The sequence below is a fragment of the Bombus terrestris genome, chromosome 13, assembly GCF_910591885.1.
Source record: "Bombus terrestris chromosome 13, iyBomTerr1.2, whole genome shotgun sequence".
Lineage (NCBI taxonomy): Eukaryota > Metazoa > Arthropoda > Insecta > Hymenoptera > Apidae > Bombus > Bombus terrestris.
In genome coordinates this window covers 13,619,914-13,638,254 of record NC_063281.1, presented here as the reverse complement: position 1 = coordinate 13,638,254, position 18,341 = coordinate 13,619,914, and the positions used below count along the sequence as shown (strand labels likewise).

At 43.8% G+C, this 18,341-nt stretch overlaps 1 protein-coding gene across 1 annotated transcript in view; it reads right to left on the bottom strand.

The window, feature by feature from the left end:
* LOC100648767 (paired mesoderm homeobox protein 2B) overlaps nt 1-18,341 on the bottom strand; it is a 39,194-nt gene that overhangs the window by 8,586 nt on the left and 12,267 nt on the right. The window contains exons 2-3 of the mRNA XM_012315443.3: nt 9,028-9,295; nt 3,533-3,738 (exon numbers count right to left, since the gene is read on the bottom strand). Coding sequence (XP_012170833.1) covers nt 3,533-3,738; nt 9,028-9,112 — 291 coding nt within the window. The 5' untranslated portion in view covers nt 9,113-9,295. The remainder of the gene's footprint in view (nt 1-3,532; nt 3,739-9,027; nt 9,296-18,341) is intronic.

Sequence of the window (18,341 nt, the reverse complement as noted above, 5' to 3'; positions counted from 1 at the left end):
AATCTCTCCTTCTTTGTCTTTCTATCGGATCGTTCCCGTTTTCTTTCCCTCTTCTCTCGCTTCGCGCATGTCCTCTTTTTTTCAATACGGATTTAATCCGAAAGACGTCGGTAATGGCGTCGACTCGTTTCCCTCCATGAAATAAACGCATTTAATCTTTCAACGCTTCTTACAGAAAAGTGTGATAGATCGATGGATCGACGAAACGTGCTTTAACGGTGGTTGATCGTTTCCATGATATCTTGCAAAGCTAAAGTAAACTGGTTACTGTTCTTCGTAATGTGTATAAAAAGGTTACGTTACGTTTAAATCGTCATTTAATTTGGAAAAATTGAATGAAATAATCGTCTGTTTCGCAAATCAATTACACACGATCTTGGTGAATGTATGCGAAACTCACGTGCCAAAGCCTCTTACTTCTCTATTATGTTTTCATTAAAAAAACGAAAGGTACATTTTTGCTTGCAAATTTATAAGCGCATTAGCACGGTATGTAATCCAATGGTAAAAGGCATCGCTGTTCTTCACCCCCGTGTATTTCATACGTTCCTTCTCCCGTTATCCCTTTGTTCTTCTTTATTTTTTAATCGCATCCCCTCCCCCTTTTTTATTGCTTTTAATCCAAACACGTCAGCAGTAGCATTGTTCCGCTCTGACCAAAGTCAAATGCGCTTAATCTTTTTGCCACTTGCTTTGCAAATCTGCTTTTAATTATTCTTTACATTTGGCCCCTTCCTTTTTCTCAAACAGGATAACGGTGTTTTAAAACTGTTGAAATGCGTAATCTTGTAGCGTTATCACTTTTATGAAATAATAATGATAAATAAATCTCTACGGATATTTTTTGACCTTCTATCGGAATTTTCTATATCTGAATTTTTCTACGGTATCGTCCCACTATTATCCAAAGAAGCGTTCAATTTAACCGGACGACTCGATTATCCAACTTCCATTGCATACAGATCGAATTATATAGCTATAAGACGATCATCGTTCTTCCCATTTTCCATTTTTTGAGTGTAAAATTCATCGTGGACGAGCGACGTACACAGTCGCGCGTAGTTAGGTGTGTCGGCTCGCGTCTCGTAGCGCCGTAATTCGCGTTGCACGCTTTGAAATTCAACCGGGCCAAAGAGCACGCGACTATGTAACGTTGACAGTGGTGGCCTCTCGTTCGTAGCGCATGCTCGGTTTTCTTTCCCTGGAGCGGCGGTGTGCGTGTAGCATAATTGTTGCGCACGATACACGGGGCGACGAACAAACGTCAGAGGTTGGTAACTACCTCGGACGATCCACTGACGATGGTTCAGCCACCCCCGCGCTCGTTCTACCCCGCACGGGGTTCTAATTGGAGTAGGAGAAGAGGACCGGCGTTGCATAAACGCGCCTATTTGTCCATTATTTCAGATTCCCTTTGTCTTCCCTAATGAAACAATGAGTCTGCGCCGTAATTGCGTCATAGCCGTCCTGTCCCTACCTTCCTGCCATTGTGTACACCACTGCCTACCATGGCCTTCTCGTCTTATAATCCGAACAATGCAGCGGGATAATACCGTGCCCCTCTGCTGGACACACCACGCTGAAGGATTCTTTTACTAGACTCTCTGTTATCTCTCTCTCTCTCTCTCCATTCTTTTTCTTTTCCGAGCTTTCTTATTAGTCACTCATTCTTCCTGAACTACGTAGGATCGTTGTAGATTTGCATTTGTGGTTATCGTTGATATCTGGAGTTGGAAGCGATTCGATATGTCGGGTCCAGAGGTATCATTATCGGGGAACCTTTATATTCCAACAAATCGTCTTAATTACGGAGAAAAATGTTTGTCGTTCAACCGCGTTTAACGCTAGTTGAAAATATGGACCATTCTGGTTGTATCATTTCGATATAGATTCGTTCGTAAACCTTGTTAATTACTATTCAGAGCGCAATATCGGGGCGGGACATGAAAATGCGCAGTCTCTTGGGATTATTTCTTCTTCGTACGGTATCAATCCGGTGAATTGCGATTCTGCTGCTCTTATTTATTAATTCTTCGTCAGATTACATTCGACGTTAAAATCCCATCATCTTTGCTTCTCGTTACTTCGTTTAATCTTTATCGTTCGATGTTTTGCTCCCCCCAAATCCTGTTTATATTAAAAACCACTATTCCAAGAGCATAATTGCATCGATTAATCATATATCTCGTACAAAGCCTTATCAGCCTAGTAAAAATTAAATCGAATGCATTTCCGAATGCAATCGAATAGGAGATGGAAGATTTCAATATCAAATTGGGTAGTATACTGAACGATATTGGTTGCGCGATTTGTTATATGAATCGAGACGTTATAAACTTTTGAGTAGCTATGAAGGAAAAGATTCTTGACAGAATTATGAGCATGTTAATACGTAAAAAGGGGGGCGAATTAAAAATCCGACATCACCGATCGGATATCCTGCAGATGTTCCAACAGGATTTCAGCAGGGAATCGCTATTACTGCCGGGATTCTGTGTAGCGCGAATTACGCCGGTGCGAGTAAATATGGGCAGGAGGACGTAGCCAAGAGTACAAAGTAATCCCGGAGATTACCGGCTTACTCTGTCAGAAGATTACGTCAGGTCGAGGGTGTCAGCACCTCCCATGGGAGATGGGTGTACCCTAAAACTACCCTACATCTTGCGCCCTTTCTCTTACGCTGTGTGATCCACCGTCGCGCATCGAAACAATCGATCACATTGTGTCTCGCTTGACCGTCTGCTTTAGAATCTCCGACAGGGAATGCGTGAAATATATCGTGGTTTACCGTGAACAGATTTGTGGTAGATTACTGGCTTCTCGCGTCTTTCTATACTTTTGCAAGATACAATCCTTGTTCGTGATTCCAAATTTGACGTAGCATCGTTTCATATTATTTGCCGGTGTAAATTGCTTGGGTATTTACTTTATCGAATTGCGCTTTATGCACTTTCTCTTTTCTCAGAAATCGGCAAATATATTCAAAATTATTATAGGAACATTAAATTTGTCGTATGAAGCGGATGAAATTGAACGCATTTATTAAAGTGCATTCGCATTAGCATATGATTGTATATTTTGATAAATTAAAGGTCAATCGATTACAAATCCGCGCATCAAGCGACATTTTCGCCTTATTTTATTTCGCTCGTCGCTGTTCCATTTACCTATTTGACACCGTTTGAAATTGATTTCTTGGACTAAAAGCGAAAAAAACGTGCCACTCAAAATCATTAGAGACTCGCGTGCCCGAAATATATATCAAATGCTTTTAACAAAACGAGATACGAACATTTCAATTTATTCGGTATACGGGCTTAGTTTCCAAAATTTTCCAATTTGAATATTAAATTTTTCAGATTCTCCTTTTCATCGTGTTTCTTCTATTTTTCTAACCGAAAATTATTCGTTCGCTGCACTACTTACACACCGTATCTGTTTCTTCTTTAACGCATCCACTAAACTTGTCCAAATCTGTTTGTCACAAGAGTCACAACTTTCGCTTCGTATTCGTTCGTTTCATCGTACTAACCTGAACCCTGGCCTCGGTGAGGTTAATCTTCATCGCCAGATCCTCTCTCGTGAAGACATCCGGATAATGTGTCTGCGCAAACGCTGACTCCAGTTCCTCTAGTTGTTGAAGAGTGAACGTGGTTCTGTTCCTCCTTTGCTTTCGTCTCACGAAAGAATCCTCGCCGACTCCGTGCAAGGCTGGATGATACGCGGAGTAACTAGTGTCTGTAATATACGATCAAAATATCGCGATTAGACCTTCTTCTCCTTAACCTTCTTTTTATTTATATATGTAGGGGAGTTCTACTAGCGTTACATAAAACAGTCGTAAAACATTTTAACAAACCCTCCATAAAAAAGCCCTCACCCTCTATCCAACGTTCCATCCGATCTGGCGTATACCGCAGGTTTGACAAAAATTCAAAAGCACCCTATCGCCTGGTGCATGATTTAACGCGCGATGGCTCGTTCGCGGGCCAATTACGAGGAACACACAGTTCGTTCGTTGCAAATCGGAAAAACGGGGGCTGGCCAAAGCACGCGCAGACAAAAGGACGAAGGGGGATGAAGAGAAACGATGGCGTTCAACGCTGCGCGTACGACCTGACAAATGGAACAGAGAAATGGGCACAGCGAAGCTACAGGGAGAAAGAGAGATGGCCCAATGGGGGTAAACGTTACGAAAGCCAGAGAACCGCTTATCAATGATGCAGGGCAATCAGCGCAATTAATTACCGCGGCGCTAAGCCGGAGCTTAGCGAAAAACACAAATTAATTTCCTAAGCTCATAAAAATTCATGCGGCTCGCTCGGCTGCCGAACACGACCAACCTACCCTCGCAAGTATCGACTGTTGTTCGCCCTAACGATGCACGCATGTGCATCCACCTGCAAGATCGCGTTCAATTTTCGATTTTCACCGTGATTATGGTTTTGCTTTTACGGTTTAGATATGGTGGGTCGTTTTATCGGGTCCATCGGGCATCCTTTGGAATGGCTTGGGATGGTTTTGAAGCATAGCAGTATGTTGTTTCTCTTCGCTGGTTTGTTATCTGCTGTTTTCTTCTGTTCTTTCTTCCGTTTCGAGGACACGTTAATACGTCATTTTCTACTTATCGTCGGAATCGTATCTCATGTCGAGTGATAAATTTTGTAATCCTCGTGATGATACGTTCTAAACACATACTACCAGAGTACAAAGCATAGTGTACCGGATAAATAAAATAAGATAAAGAGAAAAATAGACAGCAAGATTTGTAGTAAAGTTTCCTAACAACGATCTGACATATGCTTTCACCGCTACGACGATTCGATAATTCCGCGCTTCGAGCAAGCTTTAACACATAGGTATGCGTACACTTCGTTCTAAAATTTCACATAGATTTCACGCTAATTGACGCCGAACATTCCTAATTGGATTTCCTCGAGGCGTTCGGTGACGTTCATTTCCGTGAGCGTTTTTCGCATGGTTAAATTTAAAACCGGGTCCGGCTCATAGGGAACGCGAGAATTCAGGAATTCGATTGCGTCGGCACGTCTGTTCTGTTTGCAACAAGTCATCCATACCGGAAACCAACTTTCATAACTACCATGGAACAATTATACCGTTGAGCAAACTCGTACCGTGTCATTGGCAATAGTCTGCCGCCCCTGCAAAATTAATGTGTTCGTTCACGAGGATTTTCGCGTGCAGTATGTATGACTTTGCAATTGAATTTCCCGCGATCGATGTCCTGTCCTCGCGTTTAATAACAGCCTTCTCGTCGCGGGAAATTGTCCAACCCCCAACCCCTTCCTGCTTCCATCGAATACGTTCCCCCTCTAATCGTCGCGACTCGTTTATTAAACGATAGCGTCAATTTCGTCGTGTATTATTTACGCGCAAACATCTTGGTTTAAACGCAGTTAATAATCGACAACAATAACGGGACAACACTCAGCGAACGATATCACGAAATAACGAAACGATATAACGAAATTCAAAGATCGAAGAAGAGATGTTTCGTACGCAAGCGTCGGTGTTGAGACGATTCGAGGGAAATCGCGAATAGAAGAGAGGTAAGAAAGCAAGAATCGAAGCTCGTCGGTTGGCTAAATAAATTTATCGGTGGCCGAAACTGAAATCCACTCAAGATCTTAGATTAGACTCGTGAGCGGGGACGAAGTCTGGATCCAGACAACTCGCACAACTCATCGAGACTCCTGGCTTGATCCAATTTATTAACGTACCCGACAACGGTGCGCGCAAGGAAGGTCCCGCTGACTTTTGTACACGTTTCCTTTTCCAGCGACACACGTCGCCACGAGAAGGGTCATAGTTTTGTCTGGCCGCCGAGGGAAAAACAATAGAGGGATTAATTTCTTCTTGCCAGGAAGCAGACGCGGAAAGCTCGCACGTGTCCCGCCGACACGCTACGTGCGCCTTTAAAACACTTTGTCCTCTTCACTCAGGACCGTCCTTGATTTGCTTCCGCTCGAAATGCGTGTCTGGATTAACCCTTTCAGTACCGATGGGACAGGTACCGAACTCTAAATGTCGGGAATCATGTTTTTGTCGTTTTACTGGTTCTGTGTTTCTGGCGTGTGATTCGTTCGAAGAGTCGTTCTTGTAATCATGAGAATGGGATTAAATTGAAATTGCCGTTATATAAAGATTTCGTTTGGATTCTCCGTTTTTCGTCATACTCTATTCTAATCGAAAAATAAAATAAAACGCGACGAAGAAAAGCGAAGAAAAATGATAAAAACGATTATCACGTTTACCTCTGTCTGAAATTCGTTGCAGAACGAGCGGAGTGGATGGGTTGGAAGGTTTGGTGGAAAAACTAGATACAGAACGAAATCTAATGACACCCCGACCGTTACTAATGACGGTAACGAGCTAGTTAGATGTTAGAGCGAATGTCGGTGGGTTCGGACCCTGCGCCGAGTGAACCCACTTACCGACTTATCACGTAGTTACCTAATCTGTTTATCCCAACGGGGGGTGATGAGGGGGGGCAGCGACCAGGGGAGTTGGAAGGGTGCACGAACGTCCCTGAGGACACTCTACCCCTGCGCCCCTTCTACCATCCAGCAGGCATCGTTTAGGTATAGACACACACGTGCTGTCGAAATTACGTGTTTTAGGTTGTACAAGATGCGCAGACGATAGTGATTTTCAGCAGCAACGTGGAGGATTAGTGGACATTCTCAAATGGAAAAGCTGAAAGGGATGCTCGGAATGTTTGTCAATTCGATCGTTCAGCTAGCAAGCGGAGTGTGAGATGTTTCGGGCCTCTGGTCCCAGAGTCCTTCGCATTTGTTATCAACGAAGACGAGATTTTTGTTCTAAATTCGATTATAAATCGAGTTGTATTTTTAGAGTAAAAACTGTAACTACGCGAGTAACTAATTACTTAAACAAACCACGTAACGCAAATTTTCCAATAAGAAAATTCTAAGAAACGATTATAACATTTCGGCTTGGATTAAATTCCTACTTGAAAATAAAATTTCTACGATTTTCGCAATCATCAACAGGCAAAAGAATAAAGTTTCGGCAACGCTTTAAGAAATTCTTCGTGTTTTTCGTCGCGTTCTAATCAACGGTAAACGCGCGTACGAATTTCACTTAATTTTAAGTGGAGTTACGGGGAGCGCCTGCGATAAAGGGAATGATAAATGCGCATTAAAAACATAATTTCACTTTGCGCCAGGGAAATCAATATTTTATTTAAACTATATTTCGGGCCTAGATGGAAGGGCACTTATACACGTCCCTGAGGATATCGTATCTCTCTCCCCTCTTCACCTACGGTCCCCATTCGATTATCTACCTACCACATGTATCTCATTGAGGTTTATAATATGCAATAAAGTGAGCATACACATCGTGGCTCGATGAACCATGTTCAGACAGATGAAAAAAAAAAAAAAAAGGAAGGATAAAGAATCGACCTTTCTCGTTGCACTTTTGATTGTTTAACGAATTAAATTTGTTAAATTAGGAGAAAATATCAAATAAAATGAACATGGTAGAAATTTTATTTTCGTTCAGAGTATCGCTGAAAGTATGAAATTCATCGCGCTATGGAACGATAATTTTCATAAATAACACGATCGAATCCGCAGAATTGTAAAAATAGGAATACAAAATTTAGCTGGCACAAAGGAAAATGCGATCAAATTTGATAGTGCGGGATTCAATTTTAAAACGTCATATAAAATTCATCGCGTAAAATCGCGGAGAATGGCGCTTCCCGTCAAAATTCGATCGTGTTTTTCCAACGCGTGAAGCGCCAAAGAAACCCAATGTTTCGACCCCGTGACATTCCACCAAAATGATATATATCTACAAACGGGAGTTAACGTACGCGACAGAAACGAGATTCGACTTGGAAAGCGATCGGTGAATAGGCAAACTGGCGTCGAAGTTGCAAAGAGCGACTCGGCACTGCCGTCGGGACGCGGTTTAGCCGGAAGTTGCTCCGAAGTGCAAATTAAGTTTAGCGGCCGTCCAGTTTGTAGCGTCCACTTTGCGTAACTCGGTCTAGTCGGTAATGTAACTTCATCGATGTGTTCCGCCAGAGCAAGTGCCAGTACAATCAATCTCCCTTTTCTCTCTTCCTCTCCCTTTTCCTTTCCAACGTCCATCCACCTTGCTGCACGATTTTCTTTAATTACATCGCGATCATCGCCTTTTCCTTAATTCTTTTAACGTCGCTATCGGGAATATTTTTATACGTTTGACAGACGCTAGATCGGTGTTCATGGAATACCGTTTCTTCGAACGGACCTTCAAAATTAGGCCCAGAACTAAAAAATGCTTAGAACAGAGTTATCAGGATTTCTTCGTTCGCATCCCATAATAAATAATCATTAAGGATCTACATTAAATTTCTTACTAATGCTTAAACCTTTGATGGACGGTTCCATCGTCGTTTATAATTCTTGTTATGTCGAGGGTGATTTGAGAAATTGAATCGACGTTTCTCCATGACATAGCTCGCTTTAAAATCCACCCTCGCAACGGCTAGAGTGAAATCGAGGAAGAATAGCAAGGGGGAAAATAGATGAAGAAATGTAAGATTATGGGCGGAATCAAATTTTTCTTACGGGGGTAAATCGGAACAAAACAGTACTCTGGGGGATCGAGTCGCCGGAAGGCACGAGGTATATCGATAGTATTTGCCAACTTAATTATTATGTTTCGCGATATTTTAGGGAATGCAATTTATTACTTTTATACCCTGTATTAGACTATAATTCTCTTTATTTTAGTATATAATCGTCTCCTTCCATTGGAATCGAATGTCCTCGCTTTTAGAAAAATGCAAAATCAATTGATATTGTAAAAAATTTTCTTTCGTTTACTGCCCTGTCAATGTTCGACAAAACGCGTAGTTTGAAAAAGAAATTTTTCCGTCGCGACCAAACGTTTAAAGTCATCGAAAGAAAAAAACTTCTTTAAATTTGAACTGCTATCCGAAAATCCGTGGATAAAACGCAAGAGACAAATGGAATATCTACTTACAAGGGTGAGTGGCAGCGAATGGATACTCGAGGGTAGGTGGTAACCGTGGCGTTGGAAGACCCGGGGGGCAGTGGTAGCAGAACATGCCGCCTGGCCTGGCCACCGTCCCACCCCCCGGCCCTCCACCTCCCCCTGCCCCTGGCACCTGCGGTTGACTCGACTGCTGTTGCTGCTGCTGCTGCTGTTGTTGTTGTTGTTGCTGCTGCTGTTGCTGATGATGCGTGTGGTGGTGGTTATTGTTCGGCTGGTGAGTGTGAACTGATCCAATCTGCAATTAGAGAGAAAGAGGGGTTACTTACGTAAGTCGTGAATCATTTTTCCAGGAAAGTGAATTAGAGGTTGTTAGACAATACAGTCACTGGTATTTCTGGAAGATTTATCGGGGAGGGAGGGGAGGAATTATGTAATTGCTGGTTGCTGGTAACAATTGTTTAGTAGGAGGCTTAGTTGGAAGACAGGCTAATCTGTGAAAGAACTTAAATTCTATGATAGAACAGTATCGAAGTGCTGATAAACAGACGTTTAGTTCGTGTTTTGACTGAGTTTTGAGTACAACGTTAAAACAGAGTATTTTCGTTTGCAGGTTAATTACTATTTTTCAAATTTTTAATCCTTTTTCGTACAATCGCGTAGTCGATTGTTGCTGCGGTATATCGTAAAAGCAGTTTATCCCAAAGAGTAAACACAATTTAAACTCGGTTTTAGCAAGAAAGGTATACGCGATGCTCGTCGAGATAATTTTTCATTAATTAGTTTGAAATAATTCGCTTATAATTTATCAAAGTACGAGCTACGCTTAATTTATATAAGATATTTCTGCGCAAACAATTACAATGGCAAACTAAGTTGAGCTTGCTCGTTAAAATGTTAATACGATTGTAGATTTTAACTATTCAATTACATGTACCCTTATTATATGCTAAGATAATTACCGTTCATAACGTTGAAGAGAAAACGTATAACCGGACTCTATCCACTTACACGCACGAAATAATTAACCATTAAATTGAATCTAATTACGTAAGTGCACGTAGAATGATAATGACGATATTGCCAAAGCAGTTGTTCGGAGATAACGACCATATCGTCAAAGTTCTCCTTAGGTTAAGGTCGAGTAACGAAATGGCCACCAACGCAAAAATCGGTATCGATACCAATGAAGTACCGGCAATTGTGGGCTATCTACGATCCAAGCTTGTCTACCCTCGCGATTCCTCGCGATTGGTAAATCTTTTAACCAAGCTGCGACCACGATCTTTTCGTAAGATCGTGACTACGAAGTCTCTCGCGAGACCGATCGTACGTTTCAACCGGAAGCTCCTCGACGTTTCTCGCTTGGTTACATACATGTTATCACGTGCAACGTCCTCGTAACGAACACCTCGATAACCTGGCTACTTGCGATTTCCCCGAGCGATACTGGGATTTTCGAAAGCGGGCTGAAACGCGATTAAGAGAGAGAAGCCGACAAGGGGTTGGCGTCGGGCACGGGGGCCAAGAGGGCCATAGTGGAATCTAGAGGGGAGAAGGTTGGAGGCATATAGGCGGCCGATTACGCCGATCCCCATTAGAGGGATTGTAAACTCCCGTAAATAAATAATGCACGTATAGGCGAGGAGCGTGGAGGGCTCTTTGCCTAAGCAGCCATCGGTCGGTGGAACTTAATAAACGGCGGGGTTATCAATTTATAATGGGTCGGCGTGTCGCGCATGCGCATGCCTACAGGGCCGTAGCTCTGCTTACATAACGGCGTGCACGCGAACAGCAAGCTTTAAACTCCGTGTATTCCCTAACTCTATGCTCTTCCGCCACCTTCTCCTCTATATACACGCGATTCTACGTTGCTTGCTTCCAACCACCGGCCGCCACCAACCCACCGCCTCGCGAACCTTCCCTCTCGATCGTTCCCGCCGTTCCTCTCTCTCTTTCTCTCTCCCTTTTACTAGTTTCTCTCTACCTTTGTTGCTCCTTCGCCCTTTGCGGCTCCGCTACAAGGGACAAATTGAATTTTAGATCATGCCGTGCTCTTCTGGGGTCCAGGAGAAAACCCAGGCGGAGAGACAGAGAGAAGGAGCGAGAGAACGGCAACGAATGAGCGGTGGTGGGGCAGCCGGGTGGTTGGATCTGGGAGCAGACGTCGAGATGATACTAATTGAAATTTGAAATTGATATTAGCGAATTATTACCCCTCTCTGTCGCGCGCGCTCGCTTCAGCTTGGCCCAACGCAATTACGGCCGCGTGTCGGGTATCAAAAGTAATTGCTGCCAAACTTAACGAAATTTAGCCAATTTTCGTTTCGGCTGCCCGACCTTCCACGACGACGGATTACTGGCTCGGGTTTCGCTTTACGTATGCACGCAGCCTCCTTTCCGAGGGATCGCAAATGGAATTTCGGGGGTGATTTCGATGCTGCCCGTAAAACCATTTCGGTGCAGCGTCTTCGCTTTTCCCGGAAGTCGATGAAAAGTTCAAACCTCGTACGGCAACGCTTAGCCTCTATCGGGCCCTTGGAATTTTTACCTACGTATATCGGTCGCTTTAACGTATAACGTTCAGTTTAAAATCGTTTATCAAAATGTCACCAATTTTCACTAATTCGAAGTTTCGCTTTATTTTTCAAATTTATTTCATTAAAGAACGCAACAAGTTTCAAAGACTTTCCGGTATCTGGTGTTCGTTATTTCGGATAAAGAACAAACTATATTCACCCCCGGAAGAACGAACCCGCTAGTCCACTTTCTTTCTATATAACCCCAAGCAAACCAAAAATCAACCGAGACACCCTTCTTCGCCGTCGTCCGTCCGCGCGCTCCGACATCAAACGTCGCGAGCCAGTGACACCCTTAAATGGATCAGCCGATTAGTCGCAGGTAGAAAGAATCGAATCAACCCCTCTGAATACTCGGTAACAACCCTTGGTAGCCTAGGTTGGTCGAGTTAGACGCGTAATGACGGAACATACGCATCGACAGAAGGGACGAAATGTAGCGAGGCTAATCCGCGATGGGTGCCCCAGGGTGTCCCTCGAGCTCTTGCTGCTGCAGCAGGTCCTTAGCCCTTTCGATGTACGTACACGCCAGACGTGCTCCCTCGAAAATAAACCTGCGTGCGGTCCAGGGGTGTATTTGCGGTGTTCAACCAGCGGGGGCGAAACATTATGCCAGTGTTTTATTGTGCGATCATCCGACTGCACCCTATTCTAAGAGCATAAGGGATTGCGGCTTCGAGTGGAGTGTGTTTACACATTGGCACACGCGTCGGATTTGTTACACGCTCGTTACGTTACGAGTTTTCGTAGCCAGTTAGCGGGGTTCGATGGTACGTAGCTGGCAATTCGATTCGCGTCGACGTGGTTTCTATGATTCGCTTGTAATCGGGTTCGACGGGTGAGAAAATTTGTACAACGCGGGGGATACGTTAGAGGAAATCGCGTTACACCATGCTGCTTTCAAGTATTTGACCAAATTTTCTATTTTTTTTTCTCTTTCCTCTTTCTCCCTTTTTACAAGCGCTTATATATCTTTGCGAAGAAATTGAAACGACGTTAACCCAGATACGATCCAACTTCTTCTCCCAGTGTTTTCCGAAATAATGTTGTTTTTTCACGATGCGAAATGTTCGTTCGTTTATCTCGATCTTCAAGAGAGTAGTTATTTCTTTTGGCTGGTTGCAAACATACACCTCTTCCTATTTTTCTGTGCTTAACATAGGCATGGAAATTGGTTCGCGAGAGCGTAGCAACCGATCTATCGATATCGATGCTGATGTCGACGCATCGGAGAGTGCCGGATAGTCCATTACGAAGTTTACGAAAATTACAGCGATGTTAGTCCCGTAACGGTGTGTGAGTAATGTACACATCCAATGGTTCGGTAACCCGGATTATGGACATCCAGTAATGCTGGTATTCAATTATTTGGGTACACGTAGGAATATCTTGTTACCGACAGTTCTAATTGCGCGGGGCCAGTGTTATCGAGTTACTGCAGTTTAACATCCTTGCAAGTATAGCGCATCATTTATGAGTATTGGAACACACAGCTCGTAATTCGATTTCAATACTGCAGATAATTAGATTTTTGGGCAAACAGAGAGATAGACTAGCAAGTAACGATCGCGAGTCTCGTTTTTTCTTCCTTTTCGTATCACCAATAAGATTCTACGATTCGATAATTTTTTGAAAGATAGCAGATTACATAATTTGGAAAAAGTAAAGGCAGCTGTGTTGCTACGAGGCGTAAATCCGCGAGTAAATAAACGAATTTCTCGTAATCCAGAAATCGTTCGCAGCGATTCGAGCCGAAGCGAAGATTCGCGTAAAAGCCCGATACGTTGCACGGTTGTCAAATATCCCGGCTGTTTAGATTCCGCGTGTGTAACACTGCGCTCATTAGAGAGCGGCGCTAATTGCATAATTGGTGCCGGCAATTACGAGCAAAGCGGTGCCGCGTCGGCTGACGTCAACATCCAATAATTCGGCACGCGACGACAATCGCGCGCTGCACCGCCACGCCATTGCGCAAATAGCACGAATCGCAATTAAAAGCGATAATACTGTAATTAGCTTGCTGTCACGCCTCGCCCCGTCGCTACCCTGTCGCTATTCTCTCGCTATTCTCTCGCTAATTTCTCGCTTCCGCACGATAGCATCCTCCCCGAGTCGACTACGGCACTAGGGGGTTGAATCCGGTAAACGTGCGACGGATTCCACGTCTTTCTTGTCTCTCGCTGAGACTCGATACTGGCGTTTATTCGACGATTGGTAGATCCTCTGATTAATTCCTTTTGCTAATTCAGCGAGGTGATACGAGGTTAGGTAAGTTTGCTCGGATCGTCGATGGTAATATAGGGGTGAGTTTGCGCGAAAAGTAAGTTTTACGAATAAAGCGAATAATCGACTCTTTCTTTCTAATTGTTAATTCTATAGCAAAGTTGCGACTTAGATTTCGATCAGGTTTAAATCTTTGTCCCGTTTATATATGCCAACTACGTTTCCGCCAACCGTTTCAGCGAATGTTAAACACAGAAAGCCATAAATTAATATATGCCCATGACCGAGGGGACTAAAATCGTCTAATTGATATAATTGAATTTAACGGAATTGATATTAGTGCCAATGTTGATATTAACGGTAAATAATATTAATTGAAATCCGCGTTAATATTTATATCGTTATTAGTATTGAAATTTACTATTCCACAATTCTGCCCAATTTCCAGTAATTTTTGTGCCATTCCTCCACGTGGAATCATCTATTCGTAGGACGTTTTTCGATGTCCGTTTCGAGTATCGAACTCGACTCTGTGTCAAGCTATACATCTACCTATAAAGAGAAACTGTCACGACCGGCTAAAAATCAAGCCCGAGTCTTCTATCGAGTCTAACTGCGTAAAATTCGTGGAGCGAGCAATTGGAACGACATCGTCGTGTCGTCGTACATTGGAAAACTTGACGGAGACGCGATTAACGAAGATTTCATTAGGGACAATATTGCGCTCGCATCGGCGCTCGTTGACCGACGGGGTCCTGGTTTCTTTATTGGCCGGCTGGAATAAATTGGAGAGAATTAATTAAGCGGCACAAATTGGATGCACCGTGTTAGCCCTTATTCCTGGATGACACAATTTAATAAGCATCTACTACTATACGACGAAGGCCCTTAGGTTCTAAAGCGAGAGGAATGCGAAGGGCAAAGGAAACAAACTTTTGCGTGCTTTCGTTAATTGCGTTTGCTGCGTTGCAAAGTGACCGCTCTTTTTATTTCTTTCGACGCCGCATTAACGTCTTCTTCGCCTTTTTCGAGCAGGATGTCGTTTCGTCCGCGCTATTTCGTCCAATAAATTTAATAAACTCTCCGACTTCTGTTTATCGGAGTGTCAGCTTTTGCTGTATAACTTTCAGAAGTTATAATTTGCGTTTGTAAAATATTGCGAGATAATTATCATATCTGTTCCGCGACTTTCGAAGTTATTCTTTTACTCGACGATTGAAGCAATAAGCTAATCATAAACGGCGATAGAAAATTACCCGTATCGCAATTCGCTCTCAAAATCTGTCCAATATTGGAGCAAAGCCGGCTGGAGGATCGGACCAGAGGCATGCCGGAGAGGCAGTGTTTCGATTGGCACGGGTCAAAAGGGAAGAGCGTGCCCCAGAACGTAATATCGTGTCGCGCACAATACAATTGTAGATCGGCTTCTTCAATAATATTACGGCATAGACGGTTAACGGGTTAAGAGCGCGCATTGTCGTCTCGTTGAAAAGAAATCGAGGACGAAACGAACTGTGGGTAAATATGCGCGGCGTAAGGCCATTTTGCCCCGACGATCGCGACGGCCAATTAGACGCCACGACATATACAGGGTGTTAATAAACGTGCAGCGAGACAGCGAGACTCTTTCATACGGCGTAGAGGATTGTGCGTGCGTTTCGACGATGACAAATGCCTTGACACATCTGCCAACTAGTTTGTCTCAAATTTGATCACAGGCCACATCTGTGCTCTTATTCGTCCGGTAATGTCAATGTATCCGTGGTCGCTAGTTTTCTGGAAATCCTACAGTAGAAAGTGAATTAGAGAAAGTAAAAAGGACATAAAAATTCATGTAAAAAAATCCTCTAGACGAATTCGAATGTTATATCGTTTTCTGTACTTGTCTGGGTTTTTTCGAACAACGTATATCTCTATCGCTTCCCCACCGAAACCCTCGTACGTAAGCGTACTTTAGATCATGGTACCTTTCATGCAGTCAATGAAATCAGGCTTTCAGAGAACGAATAAAGATGCCTCTAAATAGGGTGTCTCTCCTCTTGATTTATTTCCATCTATCGTATGATATGATATCATATGACTGGTAATCCGTAAAGTTTACCCTGAAAATCGTATTTCTTTTATCGTCAAACTTATCACCGACTAACTGGTAATGTCGAGATTCTTCAAATTTATCAACGATATTGGGTTTGCGGAGCACGAAGGCCCTTGTATCTTCGCAGAGTCAAACGATACAATTAAACGATTAAACGTCTCTCGTCGGAGATTCACGTTCGGAAACACTTTTTCGATCGCTTTCTTCGTTAACACCCTGTAGAGAATCGCACGGCCCTGTCTATAGACCGCATCGAGTACGGTGTAATGTACTTTGGTTAAGCGCATCGGAGCATGCTCGTCGCCGAGTTAACGCATTTAATGGAGGTTAATTTTGCATATGGTATTGCTCCCCCGTGCCCTAACCTCTTTACTCGCGCACGCTCAACCATCCCCCGGATCGTAAGCTCACGACCAAACTACCCGAAATTACTGCCGGAGAACGGGCATCATTATTAAACCGGTCGCTCGATCTTTCCGGCTGATCGAATTATGCGGTTAAGTATTCAGTTACTTTAGTTCATCGTATCAGTTTTTTACCTCGGATGTTGCTTTAACAAAAACTTCTTCTTCAGCCCCTTTTCCTCCCTTTTTGGTGGAACAGCTTTAACAGCTTTAAATCAAGATCGTCGGTCTTTTATCGTTTTCCTCTCGATTCTACGATAGTTTCAGGTTTTCGCAATCCTGGCTAATTGGATCGAATTTAGTAGTCGGATTTAACAAATATTCGTTTGATCAGCCACGCTTCTAGCGTTTGCATTTAGTAATCGGCGATTCTTTCTCAAGATTTTAGAGAATTTTTCTAATTCCGTATAATGTGTATCAGCGCGAATGCTGAGAACGCATCGTTGAGCGAGGATCAACGATGGAAGCATCGCTTCGCGCGATGATCGACGCGATAATCGAGGCGTCAACCCTCCCAGAGCGGTGCGCGACAGCCAGGATAAATCAAATATAAATGGATAAGCGGGAAATAAACCGAAAACCACCGGGTGGCCTGCTCGAACCGAAAGGGAAAAGCGGAACGGCCGGCTATGATCGAGCCTCGACCATCCTCACCCTTTTTCGTGCGGGGTGACTACCACCACGGTTACGACGAAAAAAGTAAAAAGGGGCGAACGCGAAAAAATGCAGGAACGACAGGAAGTGCGAAATGGAAAAAATAAGCAGCGACGAAGGAGCGAGAAAGAGGGATAAGTCGAGTGGAGTAAGGGCGACGAAGGGTCAGGGCGAGGGGACAAAGGGGTGAGAACGAGAACAGAGGGTACGGAGGAAGCAGTATGGATGTTCGCTGGAGTGTACACATCGGGAAGGGCGTGTGCAATGCGGTGGAATCGAGTAGAGGCAAGAGTCAAATGGAGTTGGCTGCCGGTGTGAACAGACAAGAGGAAGACGAGCGGTGTTGAATCAAGTGTTTATTACTCTCTGGTTTGATTCTCCCTCGGATTCCAGGGCTCGATTCTTTTTCATTTTCCACTCGATACCGCTAAAGATTTCCGTACGGAATAATAGAATCGAAGCGTCAAACAATGTAGGTAAGTGGAAAGATGCTGACGACTTTTTTGGTCGGAAATAAGCATCGTCGTCGTTAAAAGATCGACGGAAAAGCAAAGGAATTTGATTCGAGAGAGTACGCGGTCCGTAATGGCGTGATTTCTGGTTCCTGGATGCTTTTTCACGATCTATTTATCATTCCGGGACCATTCATCGTCCCCCTCTCAATTAATAGCCCGTATACAGCATCTTTCCAGCAGGAAGAAACGTCCCACGCGATTTCGTTCCGGACGATGGGTCGTGGAGAGATTCCGCTTCCGGATACCGTTCCATTCGGCATGCATTTATAGCCCTTAAACGACTGCCTCCCCTTGTAACGCATCGCTATTGTCGCGGCCAGTGATCTCGAGGGAACGAGCAAACATCTTGATTGTTTCGTAATAAATGTCCGAGCGTTAGACGATTGGCCTCTCGGCGACCAAATTCGATCGAACTTTCGCATTGCTCGTATTGTACAAACGCAAAGTCCAGTGAGATCGATGACAAGGTAAATTAGAATATACGACGAACGAAGAACGATGTTTAACGAATGTCTCGTTGGTAACTCGAGGAAAAATGTAGCCGCTATCGCTTTGTTCGCTCGCTTTGTGACAGCGATTCCATCCGCAACGTAACGTTCCAACGATGACAAACACACGCGCTACGACAGCAACACGGAGGATAGAGAGGAACGGACCCAACAAGAAGCGTCCGTGATGGCTCTTCATCGATGTAGCGATATACATTAAACGGGGAACCTGAACGAGAACGAGAGGCCGGGACGAAGAAGCATTGGCCGTGATTGAATTAATCTGTCAATTTGTCAATTACACGGATGAGTTTGTTTGGTGGCTGCGGTACGCGTACGTCTCTCCGTGCGTCTCCGCCGCGTTCATCGATCGCAAGTGGATCGTC